General features: G+C 49.1%; 2 protein-coding genes across 2 annotated transcripts in view; both read left to right on the top strand.

Annotated features, from left to right (window-relative positions):
• HUS1 (HUS1 checkpoint clamp component) overlaps positions 1-12,548 on the top strand; it is a 31,451-nt gene extending 18,903 nt beyond the window's left edge. Inside the window, exons 8-10 of the mRNA XM_070615564.1 lie at positions 4,438-4,555; positions 9,647-9,768; positions 12,256-12,548. Of these exons, the coding sequence (XP_070471665.1) occupies positions 4,438-4,555; positions 9,647-9,768; positions 12,256-12,533 (518 nt within the window). The 3' untranslated portion in view covers positions 12,534-12,548. The remainder of the gene's footprint in view (positions 1-4,437; positions 4,556-9,646; positions 9,769-12,255) is intronic.
• Positions 12,549-18,836: 6,288 nt separating this feature from the next.
• PKD1L1 (polycystin 1 like 1, transient receptor potential channel interacting) overlaps positions 18,837-19,891 on the top strand; it is a 116,145-nt gene continuing 115,090 nt past the window's right edge. The window contains exon 1 of the mRNA XM_070615563.1: positions 18,837-18,901. The gene's annotated coding sequence lies outside the window, so the exon portion shown is untranslated. The remainder of the gene's footprint in view (positions 18,902-19,891) is intronic.

Below are 19,891 nucleotides of genomic sequence, written 5' to 3'. Positions count from 1 at the left end.
ATTCCCCCATAGATTACGTGTGTTGAGCTTTGCTTAATAATTGCATTGGCACACGATTAAAGCAAAAGTGGTTATGTTAATTTCCTGCTCATAATGCATTTTTGAGAGAGAATAATCAAAATGATCATCAAACCCTTGAGTGCAGAAAAATCAATTCCATTATGACAATCATTGTATCCCTTCAGTGGGATTGCTACAGACAGAGAAGAGAGGAAGAGGAGGGGCCAAGGAAGGGGAGGGGGAGTAGGGGAGAGGGAGGGAGGGAACAATGGGGGGGGTGGGAGAGAGGAAGGAGAAGGAGGAGGGAGGGAGAGACTGGAGAATGGCTTTCATCTCCTACACTTCAAGTGGCCAAAGGACCAAAGGCATTTGGAGTCAACCTATCAAGAAGTTTGAATACCGAGCTATGGATATTTAATTTTATTTTGAGGCCAGTGGGGAAAATGGGAGATTGTAGAAGAGATAGCTTCCATTTATTAATTTAACAATTATTTACAAGTTGTATAAGACAAAAGTTCCTACTTTTAGTCCCAGGTATAGCAAATTTGTGTTTTCTCCAGCTTGAAAAATGGCTTTAAAAGTGTCCTGTGATGGCCCTCCATTACGAATGACAGAGTGCCCCACGATATGTCACGCAGTCACCATATTTTAACAACTGTGTTTACTTTAGTGGAGCTGCTACTGGGACTCACAGATGACTTACATACTTTCCCTGCAGATTAACACTGTTTAGGACATACCCATCAGCCCAGAAGCAGCCCGGAGCATGTGGGAGCGGCTCTTTTGGGAGGAGGCGTGTTTCTCCGGGGACGCTCATGATTGGCCGATTGTCAAGGTGCTAATGGGGTGGGAGGTTCATTGCCCCTCCTGGGACTGAGGAAGGGCTTTCCCTGTGGCTTAGGGCCATTTGTGGGTGTTCTCCCACCTGCTCTTGTTTGCCTGATGTGCTCTGATCTGGGGTGCTGAGCAGGAGGCCTCATGGGAGCCTGTGTGGGACCAGGGTGGAGGGTGCTAATCGGAGCCCTGCCCCTTCTGGTCTGGGTGCAGCCCATTCCTGGGATCAGCTCAAAGGAAGGTAAGTTGATATTTACCAGGATCTTAGCAATTTCCCCTATTTTTGCCACAATTTAATTAGTTACCAAAATTTGCGCATGCACTGTTTGATGCTCTGTGTGCGTTGGGATGAGGAGTGTTGGCAGGGGTGGAGTGTGGTGGGTGCTACAGGAGAGTCAGAGCATCTAAAGATAGAAAATAAGGAAGTGTCTCCAAGATGCCTCTAGGAGCAGAGTGGACATGAAAGTGACTGGCAGTTTTGCTATCTAAGAAGGGAAATGTCAGGCATAGCAATTGCTTATGCAATGAGAAAGTCACACAATGCTGGCCTGCCCGGTTCTTCCCCATTTAAGCTCCGTTTAGAGGTGAGGAAAGCGAGACATGAGGGTCAGGAAGTAGTAACAGTTAGAACCTGGATATGCATTGAGAGCTGAGAAGTAAGTTGATTACTCCTGATAAATATCATTCTAGAATTGTTTTGCACTGTGTATTTTATGTATACACTTGTCTGAGTAGCAAATGTAATGCTCCCCCAAATCTGAAACTACACACCATTTAAATGCCACCTGGCACTTCATGACCTGAGGCCCCAGAGGAGAACAATTCCTCAAGTTTCCCCTCAGGAAGAACCCTGTTGACACAGCAGCTGTCCCTGCCGTTTTTATGCTGTGAATTGTGTGAATAGCTGTGGTTGCCTTTCTGCTTTGATTGTTGAAACTCTTCAGACAACTGTTACCCACTTTCAAGTAGCTGTTTTTTTCTTTTGAACTATGTACGTCTTAAGTACTTAAATCTTTTGTGGAGAAAGGCAGGACTTATTTAGTAAATTGTTACCTCAGGAGCAGTACCAAAAATTGAGTACTAAATCTGAAATACAGTTGCTGGTTAAAAAAAACTTTTCTGGGGGCTGGCCCAGTGGCACAGTGGTTAAGTTCGCATGCTTGGCTTCAGCGGCCTGGGGTTTGCTGGTTTGGATCCCGGGTGTGGACTTACGCACTGCTTATCAAGCCATGCTGTGGCAGGTGTCCCACATATAAAGTAGAGGAAGATGGGCACAGATGTTAGCTCAGGGCCAATCTTCCTCAGCAAAAAGAGGACTGGCAGCAAATGTTAGCTCAGGGCCAATCTTCCTCAGGAAAAAAAATTCTAAATAGGTGGCTTTTATTCATCAAAACTTAGCAAAAACAAAGAAGAGGTGAATAGTTGTATTCTGTGCTTTTTCTTCTGGAAGGCTCTCCTAGGGCTCCTGCCAGCCAGGGGATCTGTTCTGGCTCAGTGACTTCATGCAGAGAAACAGTTTTTCTCCTGTCCTTTCTCCCTTCATCAAGGACTGATAAGATCCTGGTGCATCTTTGACAGTTCCTAATAAGGAGCTTAGATGGTAATTTTTTAAAGGAAACCGTTTAAGTAATTTCATTCGGAATACTTGTACTTAAAGTAGCTTGAAATACTCCACATGACATTGACCAGTTTGCTTTAGAGTGTCTATCCCAGTCTTGCCTTCTGGCATATCCCTCCATCCTCATAGAGATGCAGGGAGCTAGGTTTGGTCCATGCTCTTGCCATGCAGATGAAGTGCAAGGCACACCCCAGGTCGTGGGGGTCAGGCCCAAGGATGTGGCAGAGCAGGAATGCTGCCCCAGCCTCATAGCCCCTCAAGGACCATGATGGGTCCTGGGGACTGGATGCTGTCAGCTCTGCCTGCACCAGCACTGGCCACCAGAACATTCTATGATGATGGATGTTCTGTATCCAGACACTGAGTCCTTGGAATATGGCTATGGGATGGAGAAACAAATTGTTAATCTTTCTTAATTTTAATTAAACTCACGTAGCCCCATGTGGTTATGGCTAGCACGTTGGACTGCATAGGGGTATTTTTTGCTTCAGTCATGTCACTTCTTTGTCCCTTATCATTTCCTAGCATCTTGGGTCAGTTCTGTGGCCTTGCAAACTTGCACCCTGGGCCATTGTTATGAATATGTGTGTTCCTTTTCCCAGCCCCCAACCCTTGAAGGAAAAGGCTAGAGAGCAAGCTACGGGCTTGGGTGTGGGTGCCAGCTCAGCGGGGTGGGTGGCTTGGAAGTGGGGCTTCCTATTTGACAGAAAGGTGACAAATGGACTTCCTTGGAGTCAGAAGAAACCTCAGACTTTTGTAAGGGGCTTTTGTTTGCTAGCTTGTGGGTATTTGATTGCACGTCCTTCTTTCTGTCACTGGTAAAATAGGACAGTACATGTTTCCCCAGATCTCTGAGATTTACCCCCATAAAGCACAGCAGGAAGGAACCCAGAGGTGCTGGCGTGGACGGCTGAGGAGACTTGCGGCGCTGGAGGGAGCAAGCAGGCCCGTGTGTGCAGGACCTGTGTGCTGGCCCAACAGCAACTGCCCTTACACTCACCAGGCAGAGGCTCTGCTTGCTCATGGCCTGTCTGCAGGCCTGCAGCAAACGTCTAGAAAACACGGGATTCAGACAAATTTGCCTGAGCCCGAGCCCCCGCAGGCTGTTCAGTCATCCTTCCGGGACCCTTCTGTGCTCCTGCCTGGGAACCAGCATGTGCCAGCAAACACTCCCACTGCTTGGTGTCACTTTCTTCTCCAGTTATAGATTCATTCATAAACAATTCTGGAGTAGAGGGAAAAACGATCTAGTTTTCTAGGTAAAACACAAAATAAAACGAAGTTTTGTAATATCTTTGTTGCTAAAATGTGGATATAAAGAATTACAGGAACTAACAAAAACTTAAAAAGGAAAGAAAGAATATTTTATCATGGAGAGGACTCCGTCCAGCTCTCCAAATTGCAAAGGAGGAGACAGGCCAGGGGGTGGGAGGCAGCTCATTTCTTTGGTCACACAGGAGGGGTGGAGGTGTGTGGAGAGAGAAGGCTCAGGACATGCCAGGAGCGGAGGGCCAGCTACATGCCCCCTGTTAGTCTTTCTTGTGAAAACTTTTCTGGAAGGTGGCCTGTTCCCTAATGTCGTTGTCTACAGTTACGGCTTTGTAGAAGAGGCTGTGCCATGTCACGCTGCCAGCAGGCAGTCGATGGCAGAGCTTATGATGTCATGCTGCCTCAACACAACACGTGTGTGCTGGTGGACACAGAGCATGGAGAGAGAGGTTTAGAATAAGATCCGTGGTCAGACCTTCTCAGCTTCCGTTTGCACTCTCTCCCTTGGGTCTATTTCAGGCAGACACAGAAACACCCCTACTTAAAGCTCAATAAGAGGAGCTTTCTGAAAGTATTAGGAAAAAAGCTATTTCTGATCAGGAAAATATTATCGGCAGTTTTGGTGTTTTCCCTGTGTGTGACGTGTGTCCTGATAGGAGGTGCTCATGGCCGCAGAAGTTGGAAGCGTTAAGCTCCTCCATTTCTCTGTCTTCTAGGGGATTTAGGAGGAGGCCAGCTGGCTGACTGCAGTGGTTGTGACGGACAGACTCTGGGAAAGTCCTCGGTGCCCAGGTCCCGGGTCTCAGCTAAAGGCATTTCTCGTGACTGGGAAAGGTAAGCTGCCACTGTTCTCAGGGACTCTGATAAGCTGTATTTTATGGTATACATTCAGGAATTTTTCTTTCAAAAGGAATATTCCACTTTTACTTTAGTGGAGAAAGAAATGATGATTTTTCAAGGAGTTGCCCAGATTAAAGAACTGTATGCAGAATTAATTTTAACCCAACTGATGTCCTCCTATTGAGGCTGGGAGAGTGCCCCTGACTTTGGCCTCCAGGCCTGGCCTGTGATGTAGCAAAGACTAACTCCAGACACTGACAGTCTTCGTTAATTTAGGCAAATCCTAAGTCTACCACTTTTCCACTGTTCTGCCGTGAAAGGGTATCAGCTCAGACCTGGCAATCTGGTATCACGCGAGCTCTTAAGGTCACTGCTGGAGCAGTCATCTCCTGAGCGACACTCACGTTTATTTGGGGACTCTGGACAAGCTCTGGTGAGGGAGGTGACAGCTCCTGGATCTTGGGGCCAGTTTCCGAAGTAGACCCTGAGGGAGCAGATGCTGATCGTCTGGAGGTGAGCTCTGAGATGGGACTCTGTGCCAAGAATGGATTTATCCTGAAGGCCTTTTTAGGACTCCTCCAAGGGCTGCCTTCATCCCTGAGAAGTGCCCTTCACTCTTCCTCCAAACGGAGGGTGGCTCAGAGTTCCCAGAACCTCCTGCTGCCCGGCAGCGGACAGAGTCAAGCTGTCTTTCTACTTTCAAGTCCCTGGTGTGGAACCCAGCACAAGTGAGACATCACAGGGACCACAGATCTTACTTCTAACCCTCCCTCTCCATGCTCTGCATCCGCCAGCACACACATGTTGTGTTGAGGCAGTGTGACACCATAAGTTCTGCCATCCAGTGCCTGCTGGCTGTGTTATGTGGCACAGCCCCTTCCACACCCCTCCCCAGGCCCCAGGCTCAGTGAGGTGACCTGCCTCTGGGATGGGGATTCCCGAGCCTGCAGACCTGGTCTCCTGTGGATGAGTGGCTGCTGCAAGCTCTGAGTCACACTGCCTGGGACTGAATGTGCCCCCGTGACCTAGCTGGGGACCTTGGCATGTCACTTCTCCTCCTTACACCCGGGCTTCCCATCCTGAGAATCCGAGCACCCCAGCTTTCTCATGTGCCCACTCCACAGGATCCTTGTGAAGATGAAAGGAGATCCTCCCTGTCGTCAGTGTTTGCGTGGGCATTTCCACCTGTCATGGCTGCCTGTGTCTGTTTACAGATGGTGGCTGGGCCGGGAACATTCAGGCCGCACGCTGATGGGCCTGCTGTATCGTGGTGGGAAAGTTCTTTGTGTTGTGTCATGTCACTGCTGCCAGAAATTGGCTGATTTGGGCTACAGATTTGTCTCCTTGATTTTTCTATTACCTCGTTTTTCTTTTATTCTAAATGCCCCAGCCCCTGCCAACTCCCAAAGCCTTGGTGTTGGCACTATTTGATACACACACATCACTGTTATCGGTTGGCAAGGAATTACCCCTTTTTCCTTAGGAAGAAGGGAAAAGATAAATCGAGGAGGGGGAGTCATCGACTTTATCATAATTTTTTACCTATATGTTTCTAACATTGTAGAGAAAAATAGGTTCATGGATGCAGTAACCATTGTGATGGGTATGAAGAGGCCATTTCTGGAGTTGTGGCCTTTTGGGGTCTCCTGAGTTATTAAGGTGGAGTGGCTGGTCTGATTTGCAGGAGTAGAAGAGGTTTCATTGGTTATACTATGCCCACCATACCATGGAGTTAGGCTTAAAATGTGTGTATGTGTGATTTTCTGTATACGTGAGTGTGTATGTGCATGTGTGTCAGCTTGGGTATGAATGTACCATATCTGTTTGTGTATTTACATGTGTATACACGTGCGAGTGTATGTATGTTTGTGTATGTGTCTTTGTGTGCATGTTTTGTGACTGTGTGTGTGAAGTTGTATGAGAGTGTGTGTGCGCTCTTCTTTTATCTCCTTCCAAGCCCACCTTCTTCCGTGGTATGACCCCCATTTACAGCCAGAATGGTCTAACCAGAATGTGCACATTCCCTCATCTCTAAGCCAGAGGCATCAGACTTCCAGTGTCCCCTGAGGATCTCACAGTATATAAACTTTACTGTGGAGATGTGATGGGGAGTTGAAATCCTGCTGAAGGACCTTAGTAAGTACAATTCCCATGGGGCCAGCCCCGTGGCCTAGTGGTTATATTTGGTGCATCCAATTTGGCAGCCCAGGTTCAGTTCCTGGGCACAGACCTGCACCACCCGTCAGCGGCCATGCCGTAGTGGCATCTCACATTCAAAACAGAGGAAGATTGGGGCAGATGTTAGCTCAGGGCAAATCTTTCTCAGCAGAAAAAAAAAAACCCAGAGTAACCATGCTCAGTGTAAACAATTAGTTGAGGCAATAAAAAGAATAAACACATGAAAAGAACAGAAGGAAGCCATCATGCAAGTTGCCATTCAAGATTCCATCTGAGGGCTTGATGGCAGATTCCCACAGTAGACACCAAGAAAGATGACAGTTTTCTGCTTACCTGCCTAGTTTGTTTTAAATCTGTTTGAATGTGAGGTCTCTGTGGCTTCAGGCTTGTTAATGTTTGACTTAGTAATGGAGGTCAGCAAACATGTTCCCCCATATCAACTTCTAATGAGACGAGTAGGCACTGAGGAAGACCATCCTGGGGCAGCCAAGTCACGGCAGTCCCCCTGCAGAGCTCTGCCCTTATGCCCTGGAGAATGGGCAGGCCAGGCAGGGCAGAGGGGCCCGCCGCCTCCTAGGAGGAGAGGCAGCCTTGTGGGACAGGGGCTGGAGCCTGCGCTCGCTCCTTCAAGATGAGTGCTCAGCTCTACTCTTCAGAGAGCGAAATGCTTTCATCCTCCGCTGCCGCTCAGAAATGCTCACTCGCAGGGCAATTTTTAAAGATTGATAACATAATTGAAAGAGTCTAGTGGCTCACAAGATGCCCCGGAAGAGAATGTGTGAACCGCCAGCAGCACTGCTGTCCTCAGCTGAGGGCGCAGGTTAATTCGCACAGGTCCCTCTTTGGAAATGGCCAGAGCCTGGGGCCCAGATCCTCCTCACTGATGGGGGTGTATTTAAATTAAATTTTCACACCCCCCATTGTGTTATTTGAAAAGATTTTAGAACTCAAGGACGAGCCCAGGGGATCCTGATACATCCTGTGAGGGCACAGCTGCTGGCATTCTCATGCTCCCTTTCAGAGGGAGGGGGTCCTTTGTGGCAGCTGACTCCCTGTTAGCTCTTGGAAGTCATGCCCACGTTGGAGCTCTGCACCAGGGTCCCGTGACCTTGTGCCGGGCCGGCAGTTGGTGGGCAACAGCAGCTGTGAGCTGTGGGGTCCCTGGCAGTGGCAGAGGCTAGGACGGCCCTTTCCTCCATGTGATCTGCCCCCAGATCTTGGCAGAAATTCCTTTAAATTTTGCAGCGTGATGTGCCTGGTTCTGGAGTTGTCCCGTTTGTATTTTTTCATTTCCTCATTTCCCTGGCCTCTGGAAGACAAGTGTGGTGATGGGTAGAAAGGAAATTCTTGGAATTACTCAATAGCTTAATGGAGACCTTTTGCCCAGGGACCACCTTCATTTGTCAAAATAGAGCCTTGCACCAGCACCACCCCCCACCAATTGTCCCCAATTCTCCTTAAATAGTGTCCTTGTCTGCCCTCTGGTGACAGCTTCTTGGTCATTGCATCTAGAACCAGGTGTGTAAAAATAGGCTTTTCTCTTAGTGGAAGCCTTGTTTAAATGAAAATATATGTCCTCCAGATTTCACAGACACCCAGGAGAGGTAAAAAGCATGAAACCAGGCTGAGTGCATTTTCATGGGAGAGATGAAACCCCGTCTCTAGGAATGAGATGAACACCTGCCAGTCAAGGAGTGCTCAGCACAAGGCAGCCCTTCCTGGTGGGGGACAGTCCTGGAGGCTATCCCCTGAAGTAGGTGCCAGCGTGCCATTCCTGTCTTACAGAGAAGAAGGAGGAGACACCTCAAGTCTGTCTAGGAAGGGTGTGTCAGAGCCTGGCCCCGTGGCCACAACAGGAGGTGGGAGAGCCTGTGGTGGGGGCTGGGTGTGGATGAGATACCCAAATCACGCCACCCCTGCCTGGTAGAGTAAAGACCAGATCCCAGTCCCCACACCTCGGTTTAGGGCTATTTAGTTTGCTGCATACAGATCTTTCTAGATTGCCAGTGGCCTAGTGGACACAGGCCCAGGTACCCTTGGCCCTGAGGAGCCACAGCATGTAGGGAAGTGGCCAGACGCCAGCCGCTGAGCATCAGAGCAGAGGCCTAGGGATCCCAGAAAGAACATGCACACCACTGTGCCGCGGGAGATGGCGCGGGGGCTGCGGAGTTGCATCTGGAACTCTGCAGGGGTCTGCTCTAGGGAGCACACGCAGGAAGGAGCAGTGGAATTGGCCTCAGCTCTGGAGGCATTCAGCTTTAAACACTCGTGCTGCTTTGCCAAGCTGCCTTGTCTTCTAGGGTCTCCGTGATTGATTTCATCTTAAAAAGTAATTGCACTTCCCCTCCCAGATGTGTGGTGGAGATTAAACCGGAAAGGCCTGATGGAGTGCCTGCTTCGTGTCTGTCAGGCCATCCACAGTCTTGTAACAGCTGGTTCCATGTTCTTCTTTCCACAGTGTGTCAGGTCCACGCAGGGGTGAAAGGACATGGTCTGCAGTTGGGGTCTCAGGAGCTGAGTGTGAACAGCTGGAGCAGGGGTGGAGTGGCAGGAGAGCCCCATCCGCCACCCGGAGGCCCGGGCTTTCAGGCACTGACATGACAGCCTCTGCCCTCGCCACCTGAGCGTGGAAGGCCTGGAAGGAGCAGTGGGGGAGGCAGTGAGACTATTTTCATAGTAAGATGAGGACTCTGTTTCAGTTTGCGTTTGAAAACAGGCCCCAAATTTGGAAAACACAAAGTTAAAAAACCACAGAAACAGCTTTCTCTTCATTGGTGTGGCAGTCAACTGTGTGCTTAGTTAATGAAAGAAATGTGGATATGGATGGAAAATCCGTCACAGGGTGGTCACGGATAAAATGATGGCGCTTGATTCACTCATCCCTCCCGTTGTTACCACCCCTGTTAGGTGTGTCTGGATGGCCTGCTCCCCTTCCTTGAAGAGCACAGCGTCTGTGAGAGCTGAGGAGAATGGAGGCCTTCGTCTCTGTAGCCAGAGCCTCAGTCCTCCCCACGAAGGAGTGCGAGTCGGTAAGGCCTTTGAAAGGAGCACTGGTGTCAGAGCCCACTCACAGGGGCTCCCCTGGGCTGGTGTCCAGCAAAGTCCACACGTGCTGAGTTCATCCCCACCCACACCCTCTAAAGAGGGACTCCTAGCTCAGTTTCCAGATGCGGAAATAGAGAATAAAAGAGGCCAGACAGCTTGCCCCACGCTCCCTAGAAGGTGACAGCACTGGGATTAGGAACCCCTGTCTGAACTCAAAGCCTGCTTCCTTACCCTCTTCTCCTGGGATTCCCAAACTCAAGAGAGTCCTCAACTCAGGCTTCACGTCTGATAGATCCGAGGAACTAAAAAATACTACAGAGACGGATTTAAATGGTGTACGTGGGGGCCCTGGCATCAGTGTTCAAAACAATGCAGAACAACTCTTTTGGGATTCTTATGTGTACAGCATGTGGAATTAATTTCATTCATTTAGTTCATTTATCTTCAGTGATTTATTTTTATGTAACTTATGATTTTATGTTTTTATGATTTTTAATGTAATTTTCCTGTTCAGGGATATTTTAGCATGTTTTAAGGAATCAGACGTTTTTTCTTCAGATAATTTGGCCACAGTAACTCTGATAATTGATTGGTTTCAGAGAAACAGAAGTCACTTTTTATTGTTCACAAAAATTTTCTAAATATTTCTTCTTCATGGACACATCCAGTTGGGGAAATTACTTTATACCTAAGTTGGTATATTAGCCTGTGGTTGGCAGCTCAATTACGCTCGTAACACACTTTATTTTATTTTTCCTTTTTCTCCCCAAAGCCCCCGGGTACACAGTTGTATATTTTTAGTTGTGGGTCCTTCTAGTTGTGGCATGTGGGACGCCGCCTCAGCATGGCTTGATGAGCTGTGTCATGTCCACACCCAGGATCTGAACTGGCGAAACCCTGGGCCGCTGAAGAGGAGCTCGCGAACTCAACCACTCGGCCACAGGGCTGGCCCCTGTAACGTACTTTAGACAATGCTCAGGAACATGGCCTTAGACTAATTTTCTTCAGCTTTTATTAGCAGAAGATATTAATATACTGGACTCTTTCTTTTTGTTTTAATTTATTTTTTTATTCTTTTTGTTTTTTGAGGAAGATTAACCCTGAGCTAACATCTGCTGCCAGTCCTCCTCTTTTTGCTGAGGAAGACTGGCCCTGAGCTAACATCTGTGCTCATCTTCCTCTACTTTATATGTGGGACGCCTGCCACAGTATGGCTTGCCAAGCAGCAGTGCCATGTCCGTTCCCGGGATCTGAACTGGCGAACCCCAGGTCACCAAAGTGGAACATGCAAACTTAACGGCTGCGCCGCCAGGCCAGCCCCTTAATACACTGGACTCTTGAGAGTAAATAGTGGCATTGAATCAAAATATTTAATTTGAATTCCATATTGTCCTGGAAAATTGGGGGGAGTCAAAGGCCCATATTCCTGCTTGGGTGGTGCTGGTGTTGATTGAATAAAGTCTGAGACACATCCTCTGTTAGACGGCCCAGCCCACTGCTGCTCTTGGCTGCCGGCAGGCCTCCCGCTGGGAGTGAAGCTGGCTGAAACCAGAGACTGGGTGTTGAAGGAGCTTAGACAGAAGCGGCTTCACGTCAGACAGAAAACCAGTGCACACACCTCTGTTCCATCGTGGCAGTGCCCCCGCTCTGGGGATTAGGGACTTTCCACGAAGGGGCCCTGCCAGCTGCAGGTGCTTTGGGTAGAGGGTGGGGCTGCAGCAAAGGGGCTCTTGTGCCAAAGGCAGCTGCTCAGCTTGTTGCTCTCACGGCTCTGTGCAGGGCCAGGGCTCAGTGGAAGTATTTTCATTAACTTTTGATTACAGACATTTTCAAATGTCTACACGAGTAGAAAGAATGGCGTCGTGAATACCCTTGAACCTGTCATCAGCTTCAACAGTCTTCACCCGTGCGCAATTCTTATTTCATCTGCTCCCCTCAGATGTGTGCAGAGGGGATGTGGCCTCTCTGGGCCTCAGAGATGGGGAGGGGGCTTCCTCTGGGAGTGTCTAGATGGCCCGTTCAGGACATCCTAGCTTTTAAACTTTGAGGTGTCTGTTCATCGTGATGTTTGCCCAGCAAATCCCCAGCTGGCCCTTTGGACTGTGGTTCCTTCCCCGCTCACACACATTTCCCTGACTTGGGACCTGAGCCTTCATCATTTCAGCACCGCCGCTGGTGAGGGCCAGAGTGTGCCTCTCCGGAGTGTAGACCCCGGTTGCATGAGTTCCTGACATTGCCTGGTATATGCTTATATCCAGGACACTGGAGGAAGCAAGGGAAAAAAGAAAAGGTGTGATGCAGGACACAGCAGCGCCCCGGAGGCGCAGGGCTCCGTAACTGGCCTGTTAGAAGCCAGGTGGCCTTAGCCTCGTGGGCTGGTGTCTTCGTGTTCTGTTGATAAGCATGCAGAGTCGAGCCTCTTCTCTGCGCCCCCCATTGCACTCCTCAGACCTTGTTTCTCTTTTCTCTAGAGGTCCGCGTTGATCATGCGCGTTTTGTGAGTGACTGGACATTGAGCTGTCCTCCAGGCATTGCGACAGGGACGGAAGACGACGTGGAAGTAGAGAACCCGACCTCGTCAGCTTCATGGGGGAAGGTATTCCTGAGTGCGAGTACTTCCATGTCGGGGAAATCAAGTTTTTCCTCCCAAAACAGCGCACATACGTGTCCAGCGCAGTGCAGGAAAGCCTCCAGGGTTCTGCAGTGGTGGATCAGACATGGTTTCCTATTACGTGTGTTGTGTCAGTGAAGCAAGGTTAAGCTGTAAAACCTTGATTTTGTTGTGACAAACCTGGATACTGTCCGGAGACAGGGCGCGCTGATAGGGAGCACCCCAGAGGGCTCCGCCTCAGCAAGGCTTCCTGCAGCTGCCCGAAGGACAGAAACCCTGTTATTTTTCCATGAGGGGCTCTTTGTAGGCCTCTGTGCATAAGACTGGGCTACTCAGAGGTATGAGCACTTGCATCTGGTTATCAGAATGGCCAACGGAGGGAGGTGGGGCTGTGAAGGGCTGGGAAGGGGGCAGGGATCTCCGTGGTGCAAGAAGAGAAGCAAGGAAGTGTCTTAGCAAGTAAGTGCGGTGCGGTGCCTGCAGCACAAAACGACCCATGTGTGACGTGCTTTTTGCTGAGAGTGAGCTCTGACTCCAAACAGACAAATGCAGTCAGCCCAGAGTCTTGCATTTGATGTTCTACTTCAAAGGAGCCTGTTCTCCAGAAGCTCCTGGAACCTCCACAACCTTGGCAGAGGTCATCCTGCAGTTCAATTGCAGTGTTCCTCAAGGAGGTGACATCGCATGCCCTTCCCCAGGCTCACAGTGCCTCAGACGGCCTTTGTGTCTGAAAGCTAATGTCCTCTCAGCCCATCGTGTTTCTGTCTGGAGCTTCCACGCTCAGCTGCCGCTTTGGGAAAGGAGAGTTCAAAGGGGTGTGTTCAGGTTAACAAGAAACGATGTTGGCAAAGATGGACTTCTGATAATCTAAGAGCAGGAGGTCAGGACAGGTTTGATTTTAGGTGAGATTACTTGTTCCCCATATTACACAGGGTCCATAGCCACACACAGACTTGCCCAAGGTTCTCAGCCACCTTCCCCTCCTGCCTCCAGACACAAGTGGCCTCAGCTTCTTGCACCGCTGCAGAGCTGCCACACAAAATCACTAAACGAACAAACGGTGCCCCAGGCCTGCCTCTGAGGATGCTAATAAAGTCAGCCTGGCTTGTCCCGAGAGGTGTGCTCATTACCTACCTCTCCCTACTCCCCGCACCTGCCCAGGTGACTCTCCTGTGTGGCCAGCCCAGAAGCTCTGCTTTCTTCACAACAGATGCCATAAGAGTTCAGCCGTCGTGTCCCAAAAGGCTTGGTCCTGCTGATTGTGCCATGGGGATCTCCGTGGTTCTGTGCTTCCAGTCAACCTTGAGCTCACTGCTACATGCACCTGACAACTTTGCCCCCAAGAACCCCGGTGGAGTAGGACCAAGCCAGGGTCAAATACGGTCAAGTGATGGCCACTTGGGCCTGTGAACCAAGGCCCTGGACCCATTTGATAGTTAGGTGTTGTCGTACCATAGGGTTGTGCAAGGTTGAGATTCTGCATGGAGTTTGTAAACTGCTTCTGCTGCAAGGGGAAATACAGAGATGGCTCTCTAACTTCAGCAGGATACAAAGAGTATTTTCTATTGGTGGAGTTGATTATAACAAGATTAGGTAAAAGTCATAGTAGGTTAAATGTTACATATAGGGTTAATAATAAAATTCAGCTTTCTAGAACAAACATAAAATGAGTAAGTGAAGTTTCTTTTTTCTTTTTATTATTTATTTATTTATTTATTTTTTGAGGAAGATTAACCCTGAGCTAACATCTGCTGCCAGTGCTCCTCTTTTTGCTGAGGAAGCCTGGCCCTGAGCTAGCGTCTGTGCTCATCTTCCTCTACTTTATATGTGGGACGCCTGCCACAGCATGGCATGCCAAGCAGTACCATGTCCTCACCCGGGATCTGAACCGGAGAACCCTGGGCCGCTGAAGTATAATGTGCACACTTAACTGCTATGCCACAGGGCCAGCTCCCCTTTTTTATTTTTAAATTTGAAGATTATATTTATTTTCCAATAAGGAGAAGTCTGATACTAAACACATTTCTTACTGCAAGTAAGTATCCTGGTTCAGGCTATAGAACAAACTGCCGTGGTTTGGGTAGAAGAGGAGGGGCAACTCCCTGGAAACAGGTCTTGGGCTTAGGATGACAGGACAGAGAGCACAGGCGTGCCTGAGCCGGCCCTCACCCGCGCTGACTCTCACTACATTCCAGGGTCTTTCGGGTAGTGATGGCTAACACACCCCTGGCCTTCTTTCTCGTCTTCCGGACAAAATGATATGGGCTGGGTTAGTGCTTTCCATTCTCAGAGTTTGCTGTTCTCTTAAAAACTGTTTCTCCCATTGAAGCTTGTGGCCCCTGATCTGAATTGAATTTTCGTTAATACTGGATCAAAAATATTTGGTACCTTTAATAACATTTCCACAGTAGTCATCACTGCCCCCTGCAGCCACGGGGCCTGTGGTTCAGGCGTGCGAGTGTTGCAATGTCAAAGAGGAGCGTGGACGGCCACCCCTCCCCGCACAGTGCCGTCTCGAGGACCAGCCTGAATGCGTCCTCCCCCCTTGTCTGTTGTTCTCTTGGGGTTCTCTGTTTTGGGCTTCTTCAAGTTTGCCTTTAGCACAACTGTTCCAACAACCTAGTCTGCTAACAACTCTTTAGTCCTAGTCGGAAAACCCTTCCTATCCAGGGAGAGCGTGCTGTGTAAACTATTGCTGGGCCCGCACGCTTCAGAGAGCGGGAGGCGCGCGGTCAGGGCTTTCCCAGGTGAGCTGGGATGTGTGGCCCCTGCTGACAACCAGAAGGTGTCTAGACATTTCAAGCTTTTCAAAGACAAACAGTTTTTTAAAGTTGCACTTGCTGAATTATTTTGTGATATATTGGTATAATTTGATGGGTGCTGTAAATATAAAAGGTGTATAAATGTAGAATTCAACCTTTGTAAGTATACTTTTATACCTTTGTAGCTACCTAGACAAATTTTTCTGAGGTTCTTCTTGAGAGTTCCTTGACCTAATGTCCCTCCCTGGAGAGAGGCTCGCATCCTGAGGCGGGTTGTGCTGTGTAACACAAAGCACACGCACTGTCACTCCCCCCCCAAATTCCACCCTTTACCCAGTTACCCAAATGCATACCTTTAGCAAGTCTGACAAACTCTCTAGAATGTTACTTCCTGAGTTTCATCAAGTGGAGCTCCATTTTCCTGGATGCACTATATTACTCTTTTCTCAGAAGTATGAGCTGCACATGGAAGACCAAAAGAAAAAGAAAAAGTGGAATTCTCCCTTTGTCTGTGTGTTTGAAGGCTGACAGTGTTATTTCCTATGGCGGCTCCCTGTGGTCAGACGTTAGGGACACTCAGCCCTCGCTTCCTGAGTGGTCTTAATGCTGCAGACTCTTGACGGCGGTCTGAGGAGCCCGGCCCCATCCACCTGGGCCTGTGCAGCGCAGCATTGCCTATGGGCCTCCACTTTCTGAGTTCTGTTTCTGTTGAAAACACAAGCATCCTTATTGTATCCTGAAGGTAAGAAACTCACTAGTTCTGAGCTTGAGCACCAGCTGATGCGGAGCACTGGCTTTCTGTGTATTGATTCAGAAACCAGCACATATGCACGTACACTCTGTACAATGGAGGCCCACAGATCCTGAGAGTGACAATGACAAGGGTCTGCCCTCCAGGAGCTCATGGCCTAGGGAGGGAGGAAAGCACAGAGCTCATGGTGAATGCTGTCCTGTCAGGGCCTCTGCCCTGGGGCTGCACAGTGCCCGGCTGCGTGCCTGAGGGTATGAAGCCTGGCTGGGTGGCATGGAGCACCTTTCCAGGAGCCACTGTGCTGATCCAGGGTTAGGTCACAGAAGAACTCAGAAAAGGCATTATGTGCAAAAAATAGCATGATGTTTTGGAGGATCTACAAGTAGTAAATAAATGGTGTTAGTGAAATGTGTGGTGGGTGAAGGACGGAAGTGAAGTTGAAAGATAGGCGGGGATAGATTAAAAGACTTCTTGTGCTAAATTTACGAGGCTGTAATCTTGCTTAGATGTAATAAGAACTGTATAATTCTCAGAGGGTTTATAAAGATTCCCATAGCCAGTGTTCTTATTTAATATGAAACATGGCTTTTTTCCTGTTCTTTTTCCCTTTTTTTTTTTTTACCATTTAAACCGTTTTAAAGTGTGCAATTCAGTGGCATTTAGTACATTCACAGTGTTGTGCTATCGTTACCACTATCTAGTTCCAGAGCTTTTTTGTCCCCCCAAAAGGAAACACCAATCCCATTAAGCGTGTTTCTTCCAAACCCCACCCTTGGCAACAGCTAATCTGCTGTCTCTATGGACTTGCTTACTCTGGATATTTCATGTAAGTAACTAGAGTTGGAAAAGAAATCCTTGGCTTTTAAATTGTATTATTAGAGACGGACTTCAGCTCAAGAGTAGAATTTCTGGAAAGGACTCTGGACTCTGGGAACTGCAGACGGAGCTTTAAGGGGAGGCCCAGGAGCTGGTGGCAGCAGGGATTCCATCGTGGCCAGGACTCCTGGCTCCATCCCCGCTCCCTTTCCCTCTGGCTGCTCACAGCCCCTTCCAGGGCTCTATGGAGGGGAAGCTGCCTCAATCTGGGGTTTAATATCCTCAAGAAAGGGCAGGACCCTCCCCTAGTCATGAGCAGACTGGCGAGTGGCATGGGCTCCCCTGTGCCGCCCACACTGGGGGGCGGGTGGGGGTGCAGAGGGCCAGAGTTCCCCGTATCTGTCAGCTTTTGCCTTGGCCTTCTCTACAGCTTGGTATGGTTTTCTCTGGGGAGCTGAAGCATCTGGTGTCCTGCAGTCACAGTGCAAGAGGCCTGCAGGTAGAGAGCAATGCAGATAGTTCAGGGAGCATGTCCCAGAGAGGGGAGGGGCCTTTGGTCCCAGAGAGGGGGAAGGGCTGTTGGTTATTAGGTCCCAACTTATTAATCGATTGAAACTACTTCCCGTGAAAATTATGTCAAGAATCAAAACGAAGCTTAGGCCCCTAATCTGAGGATGGTGGCTGCTTTTTTATACATATCTATAGGGGATCACTGTCTGAGGGCCAGGGCTTTGTGTGTGGGGGAAAGTGAGGTGGCAAGTCTGGGAAAGGTCTAAGACACCCCTCCCCCTTCCTCCTGCTCCTCCTTGCTGTTTTGGCCTGGGAATTGTTTTTTTTCGCAGGAAGCTGCTCAATAAAGCATCATGGCACTGGTCTGCTCCAGGTGCCTGGTGCCTGCCCCTCAACGCCCCTACCCCTACCCAAGCCTTGAACCTGCCCAGGCCAACCCTTGGTTTATCTTTGAGTTCCTTCTACTCAATCCTGCTTCCAGTCCAGCAGCCTATCCTAGCTTTTGGCTTCTACAGGTGTCCAGAACTGACCCCTCCTCATTGGCTCCGCCACTACCCCCTCATCGTGGCCACCATGTCTGATCCAGTGGCCCTGGTCTGGCTTCCCAGGGCTGCTGTAACAAATCACTACAATCCAGGTGGTTTAATGCCGCAGAAATGTATTCAGTATGATCAGTTTCCCTGGGCCGAAATCAGGATGGGCCGGGTCACCCCTGGGATGCTCCAGGGGGAAATTTGTGCCTCCCCCAGCTTCCAGTGCCCGCATTCTTTCCCTCATGGCTGCGTACCCCAAGGATGAGCCTCTGGGTTTGATTTTCAGCAGTCTCAGCCCTGCAGCTACAGGAGAGAGGATTTCATTGGGGCAGACATAGATCATTTACGCAGCGCCTGAGCTGGGAATCCCATCCCTGAGCTCCCCCTTTCCTTACCTGCTTTGTCCAGTGCTGTTACGGACAACCAGCCAGTCTCACTGTACTCGCTGGTTTGACAGAAGTGTTCTGAGGTGCCTTGCCTCTAGTAAGTATTTGATTAGGGGTATCCAGTGGTGATGTTTTGCACATCTCTATTGCCACATCGCATCATGGACCATCAGTGCTCTCTTGCTACCAGAAATAGAGCCATTAGTGTCTTTAACTCCAATCAGATTGGAGAACCAATTCAGAAAAGGCTTCCTTGAGACTCTTGCCTCCCACAATCATTTTTCAACATAGCAGTCAGACTAATGCCTCCAAAACATAGGTCAGATTATGCCACTTTTGTGCTCAAACCTCCATCTCACTCAGAATGAAATTCAGAGTCCCTGTGGTCTGAAGACCCCATCTGACCTCCCTAACTCGCACATCACCTCCCTGCTTTTTTGGTGCCCACGCGTGCAGCTGCAGCCAACAGGCCTCCCCGACATCCCCAAGAACATGAGAAGAGGGGCTTGTCTGCTGTCTTCGCTGCTGGTTCTCTGGAGCCCAGCGCAGAGCCTGGCACGTAGTAGGGGCCAACTGTGATTTTCTGAATGAAATAATGTTACTTTGCCAAATTTTTGAGGTCTTTATAAGCAGCGCTCAAATTTTTTTTTCCCCCACAGAACATTTTGGAAACAACTAGTGAAGCCGTGTTAAGTGTTGTTAATGGGAGAACACAAGCAGCTCTGGATCGGGGTAACCATGCCCACAGGTATGTTAATAAACCACAATTGAGACCCTGCTGTTTTGGACGTGCACACGGGCTTGCAAAGACACCTACCCAGGCCAGGGTGAGTTGGAAAGTGCACCTCAGGGGTACATAAGATTAAAAAGAACATGCAGAACACAACCGTGATGGAAAAATGAGTGGTATTTGAAGTTAGTTGATAGAACTACGTCAGGCAATATGACCAACTTAACCCGAAATGTTGGAAGCCATACAAGATGACGCCATATAACATTTTGTCATCTCACAGTTGTGAAATCTGGGAGCATAGTGAGCCTTACCAGGGTACAAGTACTACATACTATAAGAATTGGTTATTTCATGGTGGGAAACACATAGACTTTAAATCAGTAGCATTAGATGGACCTTGAGCACGCGATGCTTAGTGAAATAAGCCAGTCACAAAAAGACAAACACCGTGTGATCCCACTCACATGAGGCACCTGGAGTAGTCGAGTCCCCAGGGAGAGAAAGTAGAAAAGTAAATGTCAGAGACTGGGGAGGGTGAGGAGGAGTTGGTGGTTAATGGGGACAGAGTTTCAGATTTGCAAGACAAAAACGTCCTGGGGACGTTTCACAACATGTGAATACACTTAACGCTGCTGAACTGTACACAGAATGATCGAGATGGTAGATTCTATGTTATGTGTTATTACTGGTCACTAGTAATAGTAAATAAGATCCAGTCCCCCTTCAGGGACCCCAAATTTGGGGCAAGAGACAGCTGTCATCCACAAGGTGAATGAAGCTGTGCCAGGGCCTCCAAACCGTTGGGGGTCCATTCGGGGGCATTGGGCTGTCGCCGAGGCATGGAGAGCTTGGAATTGGGCCGCAGAGTTAGGTGGGGGTCAGTTAGGTGGAGCAGGGAGGGAGTCATCCCAGCAAACGCGAGGACAGCAGGCCTGTGGAAGCCAGTGGCCAGTTGGGGAAAGCGGCTAAATTGCTGTGTGTATCAGCCACCTCCACTGGGTTGTG

Source organism: Equus przewalskii, chromosome 4, assembly GCF_037783145.1.
Source record: "Equus przewalskii isolate Varuska chromosome 4, EquPr2, whole genome shotgun sequence".
In the NCBI taxonomy this organism is placed as follows: Eukaryota; Metazoa; Chordata; class Mammalia; order Perissodactyla; family Equidae; genus Equus; species Equus przewalskii.
The sequence above is the reverse complement of the archived record's forward strand: the minus strand, read 5'-3'. Positions and strand labels throughout refer to the sequence as shown.